This window comes from Gigantopelta aegis, chromosome 11, assembly GCF_016097555.1.
Source record: "Gigantopelta aegis isolate Gae_Host chromosome 11, Gae_host_genome, whole genome shotgun sequence".
Lineage (NCBI taxonomy): Eukaryota > Metazoa > Mollusca > Gastropoda > Neomphalida > Peltospiridae > Gigantopelta > Gigantopelta aegis.
This window is the reverse complement of record NC_054709.1, coordinates 11,820,212-11,840,999: the sequence shown is the minus strand read 5'-3', so window position 1 is coordinate 11,840,999 and position 20,788 is coordinate 11,820,212. Positions and strand designations below refer to the sequence as shown.

The window sequence follows — 20,788 nt, the reverse complement described above, 5'->3', positions numbered from 1 at the left end:
AAACGTCTGTCTGTCTGTGTCTGTCTCTCTTCTCCGTCCATATGTCAGACCAAATAGCTGTAGTTTAAAACATGTCAGGTATCGTTAAACAAACGTCTGTCTGTCTGTGTCTGTCTCTCTTCTCCATCCATATGTCAGACCAAATAGCTGCAGTTTAAAACATGTCAGGTATCGTTAAACAAACGTCTGTCTGTCTGTGTCTGTTTCTCTTCTCCGTCCATATGTCAGACTAAATAGCTGTAGTTTAAAACATGTCAGGTATCATTAAACAAACGTCTGTCTGTCTGTGTCTGTTTCTCTTCTCCATCCATATGTCCAAGACCAAATAGCTGCAGTTTAAAACATGTCATGGTATCGTTAAACAAACACCCCTTGCCTCTGCGGCACAATACACAAACTAACCTGAAGATCGGAGGAACCAATCCAGATACTCCCAGTGTCTGTGAACAGAGCGAGGTATTTACTGTTAAACGAAACCGCCATGGCAACATATGAACCTACATCTGAGATCTCGGGATTCTGAAAAAACAAAAAAACAAAAACAAATGAAGATACCTTTTATCAAATTACATTTAAATTCTAATTGTGCCGAAACCATAGGCATCAACCAGCCATCAATTTATGGAAATTACTAAAAACTAGTGTGAACTGAAAGTTTGTTTTGTCTAACGACACCACTAGAGCACATTGATTAATTAATCATCGGCTATTGCATGTCAAACATTTGTCAATAGGCTTAAAGAGAAAACCTGCTACATTTTTCCATTAATAGCAAGGGATCTTTTGTATGCACCATCCACAGACAGGATAACACATACCATGGCCTTTGATATCCCAGTTGTGGAGTACTGGCTGGAACCAAAAATAGCCCAATGGGCCCACCGACAGAGATTGACCCTAGACCAATCGCGCATCAGGTATCCTGTCCCTACTGTGAGCTAAAACTTGTGACAATTGTGACATAAACATGATACGAAACAGAAGCTCGTTTAATATCCTATGTGTGTACATGCATGTATATTGATAATTTTATTTTTGATATACATAAATATATATATATATATATATATATATATATATATATATATATATATATATATATATATATATATATATATGTTCTATTTATAGGATATTAAACGAGTTTCCATTTTGTATTATGTTTGTCCTGAATGAAATAATTTTCAGTTGTCAAGAGCTTTAATGAATGACAATAAAAATTACTTCATGAGGAACAAAAACCTTATACGAAATGTTAGCGAGTTTAATATCCTATTCATTAGCCATAATTGATGTTAATTGATATCACTCGACTCATTTGGTTGACATTCCTGTAAGGTTGTAGTGCGCCAATCGATAACGTCACAAAGTGTTACATCCCACTTGGCGTTCTAGTGGAACATATCACTTTGATATGTCCCATGATATTCTTAACAATATGGGTAATAATTTATGTTATATACCGGTACATGTAATGTGCCACTCATTTGTACAGGGGTGGCCAACCCTAGAACAAATAAAGCTTGTGACAATTGAAAATTAATTCACTGGGGACATATGCATGATATGAAATGGAAGCTTGTTTAATATCCTTAATACGTGCGAGTGGCATTAAGTACTGACCTGTTGCTGATACTGTCCACCGTGGTCCACAAGATACAGTTCCGCTTCCTTGGCAACGAGGGCCCTCGACTGTCGGTCCATGTTGATGATGGCCCAGCTACTGGGAGCCGAGTTCAGGCCTGTAACAGACAAACAGGAAGGAAATGGTTTATTTAATGACACACTCAACACATTTTATTTACGGTTATATGGCGTCGGACATATGGTTACGGACCACACAGATATTGAAGGAGGAAATCCACTGTCACCACTTCATGCGCTACTCTTTTCGATTGGCAGCAAGGGATATTTTATATGCACCATCCCATAGACAGGATAGCACATACCATGGCCTTTGATGTACCAGCTGTGGTGCACTGGCTGGATCGGCTATTGGATGTCCAATATTTGGTAATTTTGACATATAGTCTTAGAGAGGAAACCCGAAATATTTTTCCATTAGTAACAAGGGATCTTTCATATGCACCATCCCACAGACAGGATAGCACATACCACAGCCATTGATATATCAGTCGTGGTGCATTGGCTAGAGCGAGAAATAGCCCAACAGGCCCACAGACGGCGATTGATCCTAGACCGACCGTGCATCAAGCAAGCAGTTTACCACTTGGCTACGTCCTGCTCTTCTTATATATATATATATATATGAACTTTCCTATTGATAGGAGTTTTCATACCAACAGCCTTTGATATACCAGTCATGATGCACTGGTTGGAATTGGATTTTCCCACAGACAGGACATCACATACCACAAAGTTTAATATTCTGTATTTAATCAATAAAGAGTAAAAACGTACCAGGAATTTCTGCTAGTCTTCGGATTCTGGGATCTTCCACGTTCGTGATGAGAAATATTCGGAAAGCGGTCGTCATGACTGCAATGCCAGTTCCTTGAAAGCTGGAGAAAATTCTGCAGTCCAAAACCTTTACGTCTTTCGCTTCCTGCAATATTTAGTCAAGCAGTGATGTCAAACTATCATTAATATGCTATAACAATACATGGTCATATCATTAATATGCCATACCAATACATGTTCATATCATTAATATGCCATACTAATACATGGTCTTATCATTAATATGCCATAACAATACATGGTCTTATCATTAATATGTCATAACAATACATGGTCTTATCATTATATGTCATAACAATACATGGTCCTATCATTAATATGTCATAACAATACATGGTCCTATCATTAATATGCAGTAACAATACATGGTCTTATCATTAATATGCAGTAACAATACATGGTCCTATCATTAATATGCAGTAACAATACATGGCCCTATCATTAATATGCAGTAACAATACATGGTCTTATCATTAATATGCAGCAACAATGCATGGTCCTATCATTAATATGCCATAACAATACATGGTCCTATCATTAATAAGCCGTAACAATGCATGGTCTTCTCCAATTTGTTTATCTAGATTTGAGCCACAAATTAATTACTATACAGCACTGTAGACTGTATAGTAGTTACCCATGCCAAGCACTGATTTGGGTCTGGGTTTGGGGAGTGTGGCAAAGACATCATGTCTGGTGTATTTTGACATCTGGGTCTGACTCTGGGTCTGGGGAGTGTGGCAGACACCATGTCTGGTGTATTTTGATGTTTGGGTCTGGGTCTGAGGAGTGTGGCAAAGACACCATATCTGGTGTATTTTGACGTCTGGGTCTGGGTCTGGGGAGTGTGGCAAAGACACCATGTCTGGTGTATTTTGACCTCTGGGTCTGACTCTGGGTCTGGGGAGTGTGGCAAAGACGCCATGCCTGGTGTATTTGATGTCTGGGTCTGACTCTGGGTCTGGGGAGTGTGGCAAAGACACCATGTCTGGTGTATTTTGACATCTGGGTCTGACTCTGGGTCTGGTGAGTGTGACAAAGACACCATGTCTGGTGTATTTTGACGTCTGGGTCTGAGTCTGGGGAGTGTGGCAAAGACACCATGTCTGGTGTATTTTGATGTCTGGGTTTGGGTCTGGGTCTGGTGAGTGTGACAAAGACACCATGTCTGGTGTATTTTGACGTATGGGTCTGGGGAGTGTGGCAAAGACACCACGTCTGGTATATTTTGACATCTGGGTCTGGTGTGTGGCAAAGACACCATGTCTGGTGTATTTTGATATCTGGGTCTGGGGAGTGTGGCAAAGACACCATGTCTGGTGTATTTTGATGTATGGATCTGGGTTTGGGGAGTGTGGCAAAGATGCCATGTCTGGTGTATTTTGATATCTGGGTCTGGGGAGTGTGGCAAAGACGCCATGTCTGGTGTATTTTGATATCTGGGTTTGGGGAGTGTGGCAAAGACGCCATGTCTGGTGTATTTTGATATCTGGGTCTGGGGAGTGTGGCAAAGACACCATGTCTGGTGTATTTTGATGTATGGATCTGGGTTTGGGGAGTGTGGCAAAGATGCCATGTCTGGTGTATTTTGACGTCTGGGTCTGGGACTCGGGAGTGTGGCAAAGACGCCATGTCTGGTGTATTTTGATGTCTGGGTCTGGGTCTGGGGAGTGTGGCAAAGACACCATGTCTGGTGTATTTTGATGTCTGGGTCTGGGGAGTGTGGCAAAAACACCATGTCTGGTGTATTCTGATGTCTGGGGAGTGTGGCAAAGATGCCACGTCTGATGTATTTTGACGTCTGGGTCTGGTACGTCTTATCAGTATATCAATATAATCAACTGTGTTCATATCTTTGGATATATTTTCTTCTACAAACATCAACACTAATGATAATTCCACATTGCTTAAGATATATCTCTCCTGTTGTTTATTAAGAATTTTTTTTAAAAGTCTCAAACATTGTGCAGCTGCCAGTGTTAAAATACAGCACATGTTCTATGATGTCTGTTGCCAGATCTGTAGCTTGCGCCAGCACAGACACGGTGTGTTTTGTCAATGTGTTTCAGAAGCAGATCCAATGTGTTTTGGGCCTTAAAGTTGAATTAAATATTGTACATCACATTTCAATATATATTTACCTGACCCATACAAAATGTTCATTTGAAGTTGAGATATATATTGTAGATAAGAATGAATATATTTACCTGACCCACACCAAACATTTGTTTGAAGTTGACATATATATCATAGACAACAACGACTATATTTACCTGACCCATACCAAACGTCCGTTTGAAGTTGAGATATATATCGTAGATGAGAACAACCCCATCGTCTTGGATACAAAGCAATTCTTCTGTGTTCGACCAGCCAAGCTGTAAAATGTGACCACTGTTCCACTGCAAGAGACAGAACAAATGTTTTTGCTTCAAATCAATTACCGTTTGGTGGAGCAAGTTCCAATGAGTTATCTCCCCTAAATTCCAAACGAGTTATCTCCCTGAATTTGCAATGAGTTACCTCCCCTTAATTTTTAATGAGTTATCTCCCCTGAATTTCTAGTTATTTCTATGTTTAGATCCTGTTCGACCAAATCAATTTTCACTGGCCACAATGTTAACATTTTGCTGATTTTTGGTAGGATAATGGGCAGAACCTAGTTAATTTTCACACATCAGAAGCATGTTTTGCATGTTACGAGGGAAAGGGGAAATGAGGGCAATATCGTCTGCTTGTGTTGGACAGGATATATGGATATCCAGAATCATTGGTTCTTTCTTTGACTTAGTGGAAACCTGCTACATTTTTTCCAGTTGTAGCACAGGATCTTTTATATGCCATTTCTCGTAGACAGTACAGCACATACCATGATCTTTGGTGTAACAAAGGCTGTGGTATGTACTATCCTGTCTGTGGGATGGTGCATATAAAAGATCCCTTGCTGCTAATCGAAAAGAGTAGCCCATGAAGTGATGACAGCGGGTTTCCTCTTTCAATATCTGTGTGGTCCTTAACCATATGTCTGACGCCATATAACCGTAAATAAAATGTGTTGAGAGCGTCATTAAATAAAACATCTCCTTCCTTCCTTGATATACCAGTTACGGTGCACTGGTTGGGACGGGAAATAACCTAACCAGAGAATGGGTCAACCGATGGGGATCGATCCCAAACTGACAATGCATCAGACAGACACTTTACCACTGGGCTATGTCCCGGCCCCATATGTTGAAATAGCCATATATTAGATATCGTATGGATGTAGTTTAAAATGTGCTGAGGTGTCGTTAAGCAGACATTCCTTTCTTCTGTTCACTGAAAAAGCTGAAACGTCAGTACAAACCCTGAGCTGACTTAGCAACTTCCCAGCTGCGTTGTACACGCTGATGATTGGTTTGACGTTGGACACAACAGCCTTACTCTCATCCTTCATCAATGCTGAAAACAGTAAAAACATTGGTGTCAATTTGTGATTTTACTGTTATGAAAACTGTGACAGTAATACATCAATAAATTCTCTCTAACACAATTAATTATTGTTAGTACAAATTTTGCATAGAATTGCTTTTCCATGCTATGAGATTTTATACTTTGTGACTATTACACAAAATGTGAGAAAACATTTAATAATTCAGGCTTCTAGAATTTTTATATAACCCACTATAGCTATGGGATCAGTGATTTTAAAAATTTACTAGCCACAATTAAAAATTCACTAGCCCTACTTTACTTTAAGTTAGTATAATTTTACTAATTAATAGTAATAATCAGATATGACACCTAAAGAGGGAGTTAGAGCTTAAAAACACTAACACTTGGTGGTGGTGGTGGTGACAGGATATATATATATTTACAAAATAGACCTAGTGCAGCATTTGACTCTTTTGTTTCACTAGCCCTCGGGCATGGCAATAGTAGTTATTTACTAGCCCAACATTGAATATCACTAGCCATGGGAGTGTGGCTACGGTACGATAATCTAGAAGCCCTGAATAATTGTTAGATTAAAAGTCACAAATTTAGAATAAAATTGCTTTGCTATGCTGCACAAGTTTCTACAATTTGTGACTGTTATATATCGACATATGAAAATCTCAAAATGGGGAACGTTTAAAACATTTATCGCTTTCATCACACATTGCTCCCTACATTTCGACATTTGGTAATCCTTTAGTTGTAGTAGTCATCTTTACATAGTTTTAGCCATTTAACATGATAAATAACTGCCACAAATTTCGCATAAAATTGCTTCACTATACTACATGATTTTATAGTTTGTAACGTTTATTAATGAGTGTTATACACCCATAGATTGACTAAACAAAATAAATCTATATAAAAAAACTTCAATTTAATATCTTGAGGCATTGCAAAAAAAAACAAATCTGGAAATTTGTTTTTTTATCTCCTATGTTCAAGGGCCATAACTCTGTCAAAATGCAAATTTGATCTGTAACTGTACATCATAAAGCTATACACAAAATTTCTGATGAATATCTAGGTGTTGAAACTCGCCAAAATATATGGTGGTCCCCCCCCCCCCCCCCCCCCCCCCCCCCCCCCCCCAAAATATCTGGGCCACTAAAATTTAATTTTCAGTGGCTCAAACGTGCTTTAGGTAATATTATTTGGGCGACTAAAGCCATTATTTTTTAAAACAGACAGACAGACAAACAGACAGTTTGGACAGAGACTAACAAACAATTCTTAAAAATACAATACATATACCTATTGGACCTCCATATGGGGCTGCAGCAACTACAAACTTGGAGATATCTATCAGCCCAATCCAGTCCATCGAATAAAGCTCACATTTCCTGCAAAGACAAAATACAAATCACGTTTGGTCAGATAAAAGGCAGGGCATCTAGATTATGGTAGCCCCTCTCCCATGACTAGTGATATTCAAAGCCCGATGGCTAGTGAACTTTTTTGGTCAAATGTTGCAGTTGAGTCTATTTTATAAATATGAATATCCTGCTCCCACCTCAAACCCCAATGTTAGTGTTTTAAAGCTATATCTCCCTCTTTAGTTGACATATCTGATCATTACTATTAATTAGTAAAATAGTATTAACTTGAAGTAAAGTAGGGTTAGTGAATTTTTAATTGTGGCTAGTAAATTAAAAAAATCATTCACCGATACCATAGCTAGATAATTAAAACAAAATTCTAGAAGCCCTGTGAACTGAATGGAATATATAGAGGATTCGTCACAAGTGTTTTTTAATATGGAAAATACCAACCGAGTCTATGTTAATCGGTATTTGTCGAGGCTCTGCCAAGACAAATACCAATTAACTAGACGAGGTTGATATTTTACATATTAAAAAACACAAGCAGCGAATTCTATTCATCATGTAACACTTCTAAAATAATATTTTAATACATTTTTTTAGTAAATCACAGTACTAAAGTCGCCACCATCGGTAATATGACATCATCATGATTAGCACAAATTAGTTTGACATCACGCATTTTAACTAAATCTTTGAAAACGTTCCGCTTAGGTATACAGATCTTGTTGGCTTGTAAGCAAATGACACATCCACATCAATACATTACCTAGAGACCTTGCAAATTTGCATACCATTATTAACCAGGTTAATACACTAAATTATCACATGGGTTTATGACATGGATATCATGGGTAAGTTATAGGATAAAATGTTTGACGACACTGCAGTACATTTTAAACTAAGGCTATTCATTTGAACACTTGGTAAAGAAAAAGAGGAAACCCACTACTGCCACTACTAATACCAAACAAGAATTCTGCAGAATTAAATGTTTCAACTGCCATAAACTAATTCTGTGTTGCTGACAGCTGCATCAATAGATGTTTTCCAACCAGTGCACCACGACTGATATATCAAAGGCCGTGGCATGTGCTATCCTGTCTGTGGGATTGTGAATATAAAAGATCCCTTGCTATTAATGGGAAAAATGTAGCAGGTTTCCTCTCTAGGACTATATGTCAAAATTACCAAATGTTTGACATTCCAATAGCTGATGATTAATAAATCAATTTGCTCTAGTGGTGTTGTTAAATAAAACCAAACTTGAACAGTTATGCAATAAAAAAAATTAAAATTAATTTCTTTTCCAAACTTTATCATAAAAATTCCCAATTTATTTGTTTACCGTGCTCTAGTGGTGTCGTTAAACCAAACAAACTTCAACAATAGATCGATATTCATCTCAATACGTTAAAAAAAAAATTAGTATAAAAGAAATTAATAAAACAATTTAATTAAAATTAAACTTTAAAAAAAAAGTCAATTAATTTGTTTTTCCACATGCATTGTGATGAACATCCATGGGTACAACTAGAAACCAAGTTTCATCAATCTAGAACATATAATTTGTGAAAAATGGAGCTACCCGGTAATGCAATGTTGACGTCTTCACAGAAATTTTATTTAATTTGCGAAATAATTTCAAATAAAAATTGATATTTTTTTTAACAAAAAACCCCACAACTGTGTTTTTGCAGTTTTAATAGATCATAAAGCTCAATTTTCTGCTCACCCAGAGCTGGCCCAGCATCTTACAATTTTATTTCTGTACAGCTTCATTCTGTCACATGCTAGTATCAATGCCAATGAACATAAAACACTGGGGAAAGCAGAATAAAATAAACTAGCATTCTGAGAGTACTGCTAAAACAATATATGAAGAGTTTAGATGCAAAATGCGATATATCAATTTTTTTCATTTTCAGTAAAAGTTTTTTTTTTAATTGGCGTATATCGCGTTTTGATAAAACAAAACGGGATTTACCCAATACAATTTCATAAGGATCAATTGCGTTCTGCAGCAAATAAGCGGGCCTATGATTAGCCCTTACTGACATACAATAATGGCTTTAACTAAAACAAGAAAGAAAATGGTTTATATTGCGTTTTGCGCCTGAACTCATCATAGTTTACCTACTGGGTCTAACCTATTTTCGTATCTCCTTAAAGGTAGGGTCAACTCAAATAAGAGCCTTATGTGTTGGAAAGATGCATACCCGGACCACCAACTCATACTGACACTTTAACAAAAGAAAAACGCGTAATTATAGAGTTAATAAAAAAACATGATTATTCCTGCTAACTGGGGGCAGCCATTTTGTTTCGTTTTTGTAACGACCGGTGGTATAGCTTGGGGTGAAGTGACATCAGCTCCGTCCAATGCCTCTATGCACAGTGTAAACAAACGCTCTAATTTACGAGAAAGCGCTTCGCTTTCATCAACCTGACTTGTAAAACAACATAAATGACTTGATAGTATAATAAACTATTTAACTAAATATATTTCAATTTGCATCAATAGAATGAAACGGAGTTATAGTATTTTTCTTTTTTTTAAATCCAAAGAAAAAATCCAATTTATTAGGCCTACTGGTAGGGTACGTTCGAGCAAAAACGACCACTCACGATACCCAAGTGATACTTTTCTTTTCTTTGGGACGACGTAATTGGTCAGTTTTGTGAGTTTAGATGGGAAAGCCTACTTAATCAGGGGTTTTACAGAATTACTTACAGTAATAAAGCAGGGCGGCTGATAATGCCCATTACGATTGAAGGGGTATCCGTACGGTTACCACACAATACCCTGTGATCTTAATAAAAGAGGCAGATCGTTTTAGTGTATCTAGACACAGTGTCTGGGGACCGTCTAAATATACACCTGCCAATCAGTAACCACAGGTATAGGCCACGGAAAGAAAAGACCAATTAACCAAGAAAACACTACGATTATTATTTCAGTACATGGATTAATTTATGTACCAAACATAATACAGTTATTTCAACACTTTGACAATGATGGTTTATTTTGTATTGAAATATAATATATACTTAAATTGTTGCTGACTTACTGGGATGGCTATTATTACAGAACACTGCGATGCATTCGCAAAAATCAGGTATGTTTTGTTTCTTCATTTCGAAGACTAATTCCTGACATGACACGTTAGGTATTACGTAACCACCAGCTCGCCAGAGGGCGTATTCACTGGGATGGTACAAAATGGCTGCACCCGTTATATATAATAGCTGTCAGATTTAACCGTTTTATTAATTAACTATACGATTATACTTGTTGATATTAAGCAATAATGTGCATTATATATCGTTGAATATACATACCAGGCCAAATGCCTTAATTGTCCCCTCCTTTAAGTTTAAGGGTCATAACTCTGCCAAAAATGGGGATATCACCATAAAATTCAAAACTAATCTGTAACGGTACATACATGTATGATAAGGCTGTACACAAAATTTCAGCTCAGTATCTTGAGGTATGAAAACCAATGTGTGGAAAACCAATTTTCGTATAATCTCCTATGTTCAAGGGCCATAACTCTGTCATAAAAGGGTAAATCACCATGAATGTCAAACTTGATCCGCAGCAGTACTGGATAAAGCTATACACCAAAATTTAAAATCAATATCTTACAACATTGTGGACAAAATGGCCGGAAAACTATATGTGGGACAGACAGACAGACAGACAGAAGGATGGAAATGAAACCTATAGTCCCCTAAGTTGGTTTAAAGGGACAGACCCTAGTTTCAACCCGTGAAAATTAACACTTGAGTTTGGTTAATCTACAAACCTGTAGATTTGGATAAAGTTTGGATAGATTTGGATAAAGTTACAATTGAGTAAAACAAGAGTCTGTGACTTTGAAATGGTGAAATACCCTCTAAAAATAGACTAAAACTCGACTCCATAACTGTTACTTCTCAGACGACGTGTGTTTTTAAAACTATGAGAAATGAATTTTGTGATATTAAAAACACCAGGATGACCAAAAACACTTCTAATGTACAGAAATTGATAATCTGAACAATAAAATCCAAGTAAAGTATGATTTCAGTTGTCAAAAACGGCTCTAATAGTAAAAAAATATGCCTTAGTGTTTAAAAACTAGGGTATGTCCCTTTAAATCAAATTACCAAATCTGGTCAGAGTTTAGTCAGACAGAATGGAAAAACGTTCACTAGTCCGGTTCATGTGCTTCGTGTTAATCTAAATGACTACAGTGGGAAACAAGCAAATAGTTTGCAAACGTTCGCATCTCTGGCTGTCACTAAGTGAAGTCCTGAATGGAACTAATCAAATTGTTTGCTTATTAGAGCTGGGGGTAGGACTTTCCTTTGGCACTGTCACGTATAAAGAATACTTCTATAAATAATAAACAGAGTTGGGGTTAGGGTTAGTGACAGTGCCAAAGGAAAGTCCTTCCCTTGAACAAATAAATTATACGCGAACGTTAGCGTTACTCGCTTTGACTAAACGTAGTCGGTTACGTAGTGTTGGTTAGGTTGCAGAAGTAAATTGACCAATGAGTGGTGTGTTGCCCACGAAGATAGTGCTTTTAAAATACACCCCCTATTTGAATAAAATAATTTATGAGTTTGAAAATAGGTAAGAAATTGGATCTTTGACAGGAATTGCACCTACATTTATGGTGCACAGTTGTGTTGAATGAGATCTCACTTTCCATGAGTGATTTGTACATACCGAGTATGAATACATGGTTGGGGTGGAGAGACTTCCTAGCAGCCGTGAAATGGCAAAATGGGGGGTGCCTCCAAAAATAAGAGATTATTTCCAGATTTAGGTTGACATCACCCAGTTCAGACATACTTGCTGCACAAAACAAGGACTGGCCATCATCACTACATGTGTGATTCACCTGGGAAAATAACCTTTTTCCATTTTTTTAAATTTATGTTAATATAGTGGACAGTATGTTATGATTTACTTCGCTGCTACCTGAAGACATTCTTGACACATACCACTGGAATTCACACCACACTGGTTTCCAAGGTAATAATAACAATGTATTTGTATATTTCATAATTTTAATGGAGCCAGAAATTAGCTGCTTTAATTTTTATAATTTATTACATAATCACTGATGTAATATGACCACAACAACAACAAATGTTAAGGTTGAGGTGAACTCAAACTGGGTATTGACTATGAAAAATCGTATATTGGCCAAGACTGAAAAAATGCCAAATATGGGATGTGTAATTTGGACAGGCTGCCAAAAATGGGACAAAAGAAAGGATTATAACAAATATGTAGTTATTCATGCAAAAATACCTCATCGTCCAAAACACCAAACTTTTAAAGTACACCAACTCCAGTATATGCTCCACCACAATCACTTTGACATACCTCGTAGCATGGATGTATCGCATTTATGTCACCACTCCCTCTGTGTTAATATTGAACACTTGAGCCTCGAACCACATTATGTTAACAACAACCGTCAGCACTGTCTAAACATTGTCCCGAAACACTGCATCGGCCACCAGGTTATAGAGACTGTTTTTTTTCTTCTTGGGGACAGGTATGTATGATCTGTTAGACATGGTGGTACAACTTCGGAGTCAAGTACATTCTTCTTGTAGGTTGTTCTTGCAGTACTGTTGTGTTTGTCGTCATATTGCTGGTATCGAACCTTGCGGAGATAATTTCTTCGGGATCTGTACCGAGTAGTTTTTTTCCTAGTAGCATGATACCGGTCTTCACGTTCCCGAGCTTTCAGTTCTGCGAGGGCGTGTATTCTTCCAGTCATTGGGGCTCCCACTAGTTGACATCTTGTAGACTTTAGAATTCCTTTGTTGAGCATGTGGGCTGCACTGTGTATTCTTGCTTCAAAGTTGCGATAGAATGTCACTTGTTTCGGATTTGTTCTAGTATAAGCCCGGTTGACACTTTCTACTTTTTGAGTGTTTGTATTGAGTTTTGTTTTAAGAACTGCAGTTTTGCCGAGTCGAAGTTCTAGGCATTTTCTTAACAATTCTTTATCGCCTTCTTTCATTTTCAGAACTGAATCTAGAGGTAAATAGGCTGGTTTCCATGCCTTGATCCGCCTGCCCGAACACACGAATAAATGCCTTTGACACAGTGTTGAACAGTTGCCACTCACACAGGCCACGATGGAATCGATGGTGTACGTCATTTTTCTAACTATTTTAGTGATATCTCCTGCAAGTTGACGGTGGGCGATGTCAAGTTCGAGGTGACAATGTTGCTTGATGTCGATGGCAAAACGTCGCTGTACTTTCTGTCGGTCTGATTTATTTTCCCCCGGAAACATGTTTAAGCTAAATGAAACTTTTTCAATCGCCTTTTGCTGACTTTTAGAAAAATGTCTAGTGTCACGTAAATTCTCAATGGAACCTGTCTGTGATCGGGTAGCAACGTCAGTAGCATGTGAATCGCCATCAGTCGTGAAATAACCAATGTTCACTTTGTCTTCGTCGACTTGAAATTCATTCACGCATTTTTCTGCATATAAGCCCTTATTGCCGATGGAAATGTAATTTTCTCTCCTTTAGATCTGAGGATTTCTGCTTTTTTGCAAAGTTTGTTTGCAGTGTATATCCCAATAATTTCCTTTTTAGGGGTTTCGTTCTCAGCAATGGTGTAGACCGCTTGAGTTGCAGGCTGGAGGGGTGTGCTCGAGTTCCCAGCGAAAAGTCTGTTGTTGTAACGTCAGTCTCTCTCAACACTTATCTTGTGATCACTGGTAAAACCTTTTAGATTGTTAGTCGAATCAAATTAGACCGTCTTTCTTTCATATCCTGTCTCTTTATGTACACTGTTTTGGATCCAACATAATTGGCTGAATTCTGCATTCCACGCTTGCTTCCAACAGGGATACCAGCTGCGGATAAGGAATCGCGAAATCCTGTAATTCCAACTGATATATTCATAAGGCCAACATGTATCCCAATATTAGGCTGAGCAGCTTTCTGACCTCGTGCAGTGTGTAAAGTGACTTCTTCATACAATTTGTGCTTCTTCGATCTAAAATGACATAGCTCACATTTTAAACCTAGGCGCCAACACATACCCCATTGTTGATAGGACTGTTCGTCATACTTCAGATCACCATCACATGTTGGGAAGTTATTTCTATGTTCTCGATAAGATTCATTAAATAGATTGAGCACTTTACCACAATGAAGAAGTTTATAGCCATCTAAGTCTTGATTGTTTTGTTTCAGGAAATCTTCCAAGGCATCGGGAACAGCTGGGTGAGGTCGAAGTAACCGCATATTGCCAGTCGTCCCCTGTGAATCGGTGACCACTTAGCCACTGCATCAAAGTCTTCCCTGGACAGCCTGGTACAGGTAGGTGATTTGGTGGCATTTGGGAGCAGTGTACTTTCTTTTTGGTGATGGAATTTGTGACCAATTACATATACATTTTTTCTGTTAGGGGGTCTACCCAAAACTCTTTTTTTTCTTGGCAGGAGGTTTCCCCATAATAATTTCTCAATGTCAGTATATAAATTTAATTTTCTGTAGTCTGCCCCAGTGTGACAAAAACATGTTCTCACTTTTCAAAATTATCTGACTGACAAATAATCCTGCCTCTGGGAAAACATTTGCCAGGTCCGCAGAATACCCCCCACTGAATACTTTGTCCTGGTATGCAGTAACAACACACTGAAACAACATGCTGTTGTGTCATGGTGGACGTATGGCTGCTAGTGGTTACCCAATATGTCAAAGATACTCCAAATAGAGCAACAGTTTTGTGATAATCACTATAGTAATTAGAAAATGTTTCCCACATTCCACAATTTTCAACTTTAAAATCAAATGTAAAAATTGAGGGACAGGTGAGGTGGCCTGAAAATACCCCCCTGTATACAGTATGATATTACCAGGTTTAGCAATCAGTCAGACTTGGCCTAAAATAGAAATCTTTATTTAAACAAAACAATTCCATTGTATCATACTAATAATTTTTCCCCAATTTTTTACAGGCCAAATCAGACCAATACAGTGACACTCTTCAAAGAGTTATCTCCCCTTGACCAGTCGTCAACATATAACCAAGTGACTTTCGTGAAGTGCAAAATGTTAGTATTCATGTTGGAGCAATAAAATTTATAAACCGAAAAATATTTTTTGTTCTTACGGTTGCAGAGAAGTAAATTGACCAATGAGCGTCGTGTTGCCCACGAAGATAGTGCTGTTAAAATACACCCCCTATTTGAATAAAATAATTTATGAGTTTGAAAATAGGTAAGAAATTGGATCTTTGACAGGAATTGCACCTACATTTATGGTGCACAGTTGTGTTGAATGAGATCTCACTTTCCATGAGTGATTTGTACATACCGAGTATGAATACATGGTTGGGGTGGAGAGACTTCCTAGCAGCCGTGAAATGGCAAAATGGGGGGTGCCTCCAAAAATAAGAGATTATTTCCAGATTTAGGTTGCCATCACCCAGTTCAGACATACTTGCTGCACAAAACAAGGACTGGCCATCATCACTACATGTGTGATTCACCTGGAAAAATTTTCTTTTTCTATTTTTTAAAATGTATGTTAATATAGTGGACAGTATGTTATGATTTACTTCGCTGCTACCGTTACGATGTCCCTCCCACCTCCATTAGAGTCCATACAAGACAAATCATTTCATTGTCAGCTTTTCAGCGATGTACCAAAGGGAAATGTTTCCATTTCAGTATGACAATTGTCTAGGATTGTGAATGCACATGCTATTTACAAGCAGACACAAATAAAAATACGATATTGTTCGGAAATGTCACCGTAAGTACCTGTAATAAACATCGCCCAACGGACTCCAGTTCGCCGTAGCCATTTTCTCGGTTTATTAAATAGAGTTATGTTCCCTTATATGTGGCGATTCTAAAACACGGACTACGAAAAAAATTGAAAGAAAAGGAAAAAAAGAAAATAAGAAAGAAAGAAAGAAAGAAAGAAAAGAAGAAAAATAAATTTGTTACTTCAGCACTGCGACCATTTTGACAATGTTGTCTAACATTATTATTTTGTTACATGGTGAATATATTAATTAAGACAAAACACGATGCAGCCACATAGGTTTCTCCTGTAGGTTGCACAAAGACAGCAAACTTATCGCCAACATTCGATTGGCATAAAGTTACGGTATGTTCGCGTCAATTGAACGCAGTCATTTCCATCGGCCATCCTCTTAAAGATTCTGTTTTCATGTAAGGCCCAATTCACAAAGTCTAGGCTTAAATATATAATGTATAGTGATGTATAGTTACACGTACGTACGTATGTAACACAAAAACAATCTTTGTAAATTCGGCCCTTAGTATTTTACCACTGAATTGCATAATTTATATTTTAAAATACACCAGAATGTTGAATCAGAATGTTCAATAATCGGTGTTCTCATCTGTAATGACTCAAGTACCGGTACGCTAGACTTGGTACAGACTTGACGTCAGTGACGTAGCGTGGTTTACCAGCGCCCGGGGAAAGGCAAATATTGCGCTCCCCTAACCAGTGGACCGGTAGCACTCCCTGAGTCCCTTACACCAGTCCAGAATTTTGCGCCCACGCTACGCTACTGCTTGACGTAAATATTAAAACGAACAGTTATATTTAGTTCATTATCTTCCAAAAAGTACTGTTTATATAGGCATACATACATGCACGTACAAAACTACTTACGTGGGTGTAACATGGAGGCACAAGTATATAATGTTTAATGTACAGATCTATAAAGCTGGGCTAAGGTATAACTATAAAGACGTAAGTGTTCATGGGCAGATTTACAACTGATCGAGTACAGTGTAATATCAAATATTATTAAACAGATGATTTTTTCACCTCGGAGACATAGAACTCGAATTTTCCTAGGTTTTGAATCTCTGACATTTTTGCACTGTTAGAAGTTGGATTAGTTTATAAATATATATACTGATGGAAAGAAATAATGGAACACATCGAATTGTAGACCATATTTAATTCATTACTAGCGTAGTAATGTCTGTATATCATATCAAGTTGTAATGTGGGATTGAATATCTGTAGTGTTGGTTGTGCTGCCTATATGTTCCCAGTCAACTTCTGATAATATGAATTGATTTTTGATGCTGTCATTATTTCTTGTTGCTGTCTCTGTGATCCTTTATTTCTTTCCATCAATATATATAGAAGGGTGTTTCCGGTTGCCAACTATATGTTTGACGTATGTACATCTTAAGTATGAACAAAGATTACAACAGGTCTATATGTGTTATAAATATAAAATGGAATTGGACCGATACCTTTTAATGTTTTACAACACTGACACAAGCTGTTATGTAATAAAATATTGACCCGATTCAACATTCAGTGGGTGGGCACAAATCCTAAGGTTACATATATGACGATCCCAGTGGTAAAGCGCTGGCTTGATGCGCGGTCGGTTTGAGATCGATCCCCGTCGGTGGATCCATTGGGTTATTTCTCCTTACATATATGACGAGCCCAGTGGTAAAGCGCTAGCTTTATGCGCGGTCGGTTTGAGATCGATCCCCGTCAGTGGGTCATTGGGCTATTTCTTGCTCCAGCCAGTGAGCCACGACTGGTATATCAAAGGCCGTGGTATGTGCTATCCTGTCTGTGGCATGGTGCATATAAAAGATCCCTTGCTACTAATGGAAAACTGTAGCGGGTTTCCTCTCTAAGACTATAATTACCAAATGTTTGACATCCAATAGCCGATGATTAATCAGTTAATGTGCTCTAGTGGTGTCGTTAAACAAAACAAACTCTTTATTTTTACATATATGACCAAACAACAGTTTGACCATAATAACGTTTTAAAACAAAGTCACAAACAAACAAACAAAATGCCTACCGAGTCTAAATTGATACAACCAACAAGCGGATTTTTTTCACCTTTTGCACAATATTCAATTGAGAATTAAATTGCGTTCGGTTTGTTATCTTCTACATATATCTTAATATAAAATATTTCAGTCTTTAGAAAAAAAGTTTATACAATGCCTAATTACCATAAATATATAATTTGCCTCAAAAAAAAAAGAAGAAGAAACAAACAAAATTGAGCCTACCTACCTGCTCTAATTTTTCTCGCTTATGTAATTGGCATCACACATATTAAGGGCGGGACCTAGCTCAGTGGTACAGCGTTCGCCTGATGCGTGATCGATCAAGGATCGATTCCCGTCGGTGGGCCCATTGGGCTATTTCTCGTTCCAGCCAGTGCACCACGACTGGTGTAACAAAGGCCGTGGTATGTACTATCCTGTCTGTGGGATGGTGCATATAACAGATCCCTTGCTGCCAATCGAAAATAGTAGCCTATGAAGTGGCGACAGCGGGTTTCCTCTCTCAATATCTGTGTGGTCCTTAACCATATGTCTGACGCATGTATAACCGTAAACAAAATGTGTTGAATGCGTTGTTAAATAAAACATTTCCTTCCTTCCTTAATCGGAACCACACATATTATTCTATGTGGCCTGATTCTAAGAAATCGAGGTACACTATTTTTAATCAGATAAAACTGCAGCCAAGATTTATCGGTGAAATGCTTATAGAATGAACTCCTGGATGAACTTTACAAACAAACAACAAATGATTCCATAATTTAATGTGTCTTGGCGAAATGAAACTTCTAATAACTGTCAGAATGAAATACACAGAGGATATATCATGGGGATTTATATCTCATCTCGTGAAGTTTGCAATCATATCTCACGAGTCGCGCTTGACAAAGAACATGAAATTTTCTATTTATTATATAACTTTTGGCAATTTACCTTTATTTTTAAAATGCCAGCAGCAAAATAGTTCTGGCTTTCTTACAATGAAGATAACACTTTTTACAGTGCCGATAACACATTTTAGAGTGAAATAGTGAACATTTTCACTCTAAAATGTGTTATCGTCACTGAATGACTGATAAGATTTTTATTTCATTGATTTTTTAAGCTATTTCACTAAATGTTATATAATACTGTTTGTTATCTTCATAATGTTGGAGTCGTGTGTACGACATCCCCAAAGAGTTTATGCAGAATTCCTAGGGAGGGAAGGAAGGAAATGTTTTATTTAACGACGAACTCAACACATTTTATTTACAGTTATATGGCGTCGAACATATTATGGTTAAGGACCATACAGATATTAGAGGAAGGAAAACCGCTGTCACCACTTCATGGGCTACTCTTTTTCGATTAGCAGCAAGGGATCTTTTATATGCACCATCCCATAGACAGGATAGCACATACCACGGCCTTTGATGTACCAGCCGTGGTGCACTGGCTGGAGCGAGCCTAGGGAGGGAGGTTCAGCGTTTTAAAAGGGCACCTCCAGTATTCAGTGAGGGAATGCAACGTCAAAAAAGTGCACCTACAATATTAAAGATGCACTAACATGGGGGGTGGGGGGGGGGTGGGGGTGGGGGTGGGGCGTCAATCTGTTTATGGAGTTGGATAACACTGTTATATGATTTAAATCGATTAAACATTATATTACTGTCTCTGTGTTGTTGTTGTTTTTCTTGTATATTCCGGCACATGGTTTTGCTTACACGTTTACTACATTATTTATATATGTGTGTTTTTTCTTCAGTACTCGTCTTAAAAAGTAAGAAAAATGTATCAAAATCAAAACTGATTGTATTTGTGTATAACTTGTTCTGTATATAGTAACCTTCCACAAAAATATTGCATATTCCTCACTAAAAACCAGAAAATAAATTTTATTCATCTGCTAATATAAACACTGGATATTTCGAGAATTTAAACAGAAGTGGGGTCGGGGTGGGGAGGGGGTAGACTATGGCGAGTAAAGTTTATAAGGGGTCGTGTTATGCTTCCCCGGAATTTTTTTGTAAAAAAATGCTAGGAGTGGGAGGGGAGGGATTCGTCCTCCGAAACCCACCCCCTGCACAAGCGCCTGACCTGTTTCTTTTCCTAATCCGTGGCCTTACGAAACGCTACTAGCTTTGTGCTTAACTTTAAATGAATAATATTATTAGATATGTTCGTAGGGAAAGAAACCAATTAAGTTTTTGTTGAGCTTCCGAGACGTAATCTGTGTGTTGAACGCAGTCATGGTCACCAAAGCCAGCCAAGACAGTAAACTGAAAACAGACCAGCATGGGTTGTATTCAAAATAACCACCGTATAGCAATTAATCATGGACGTCCGTGTGTTAGGGTGATATTTAGAACTTGATACAAGCCGTAATTAACTTCCCGATTTAGACCTTGGAAACCGTTGTTAGCAACCGTAGTCTATAATTAACTAATTTAAAAACAGAATTAAGACCTTTGCTCGGGAATATATTTATAATAAACATGTTAAGGTAAATGAGGACATTAATTATTATATAGACGGAGGGAGTAGCTTGTCTTTATTTTTATTTTACTTTTTGTCACATATAAAAATTGTTTCATTTTGCGCATTCCATTGGCAGTATAAAATTAAGTCTATAAATTTATGGACTAAATGTTTGCTTGGTGTGTG

At 37.6% G+C, this 20,788-nt stretch overlaps 1 protein-coding gene across 2 annotated transcripts in view; it reads right to left on the bottom strand.

The window, feature by feature from the left end:
- LOC121385363 (vacuolar protein sorting-associated protein 16 homolog) overlaps positions 1-16,128 on the bottom strand; it is a 50,116-nt gene extending 33,988 nt beyond the window's left edge. Inside the window, exons 1-7 of one of the 2 annotated variants that reach the window (XM_041516020.1) lie at positions 16,085-16,128; positions 7,213-7,301; positions 5,828-5,922; positions 4,755-4,883; positions 2,422-2,566; positions 1,624-1,742; positions 403-519 (exon numbers count right to left, since the gene is read on the bottom strand). In XM_041516020.1, the coding sequence (XP_041371954.1) occupies positions 403-519; positions 1,624-1,742; positions 2,422-2,566; positions 4,755-4,883; positions 5,828-5,922; positions 7,213-7,301; positions 16,085-16,128 (738 nt within the window). Of the gene's footprint in view, positions 1-402; positions 520-1,623; positions 1,743-2,421; positions 2,567-4,754; positions 4,884-5,827; positions 5,923-7,212; positions 7,302-14,461; positions 14,588-16,084 lie in introns of those variants that run through there. The other variant, XM_041516021.1, reaches the window with a different exon arrangement.
- Positions 16,129-20,788: the final 4,660 nt, after the last annotated feature.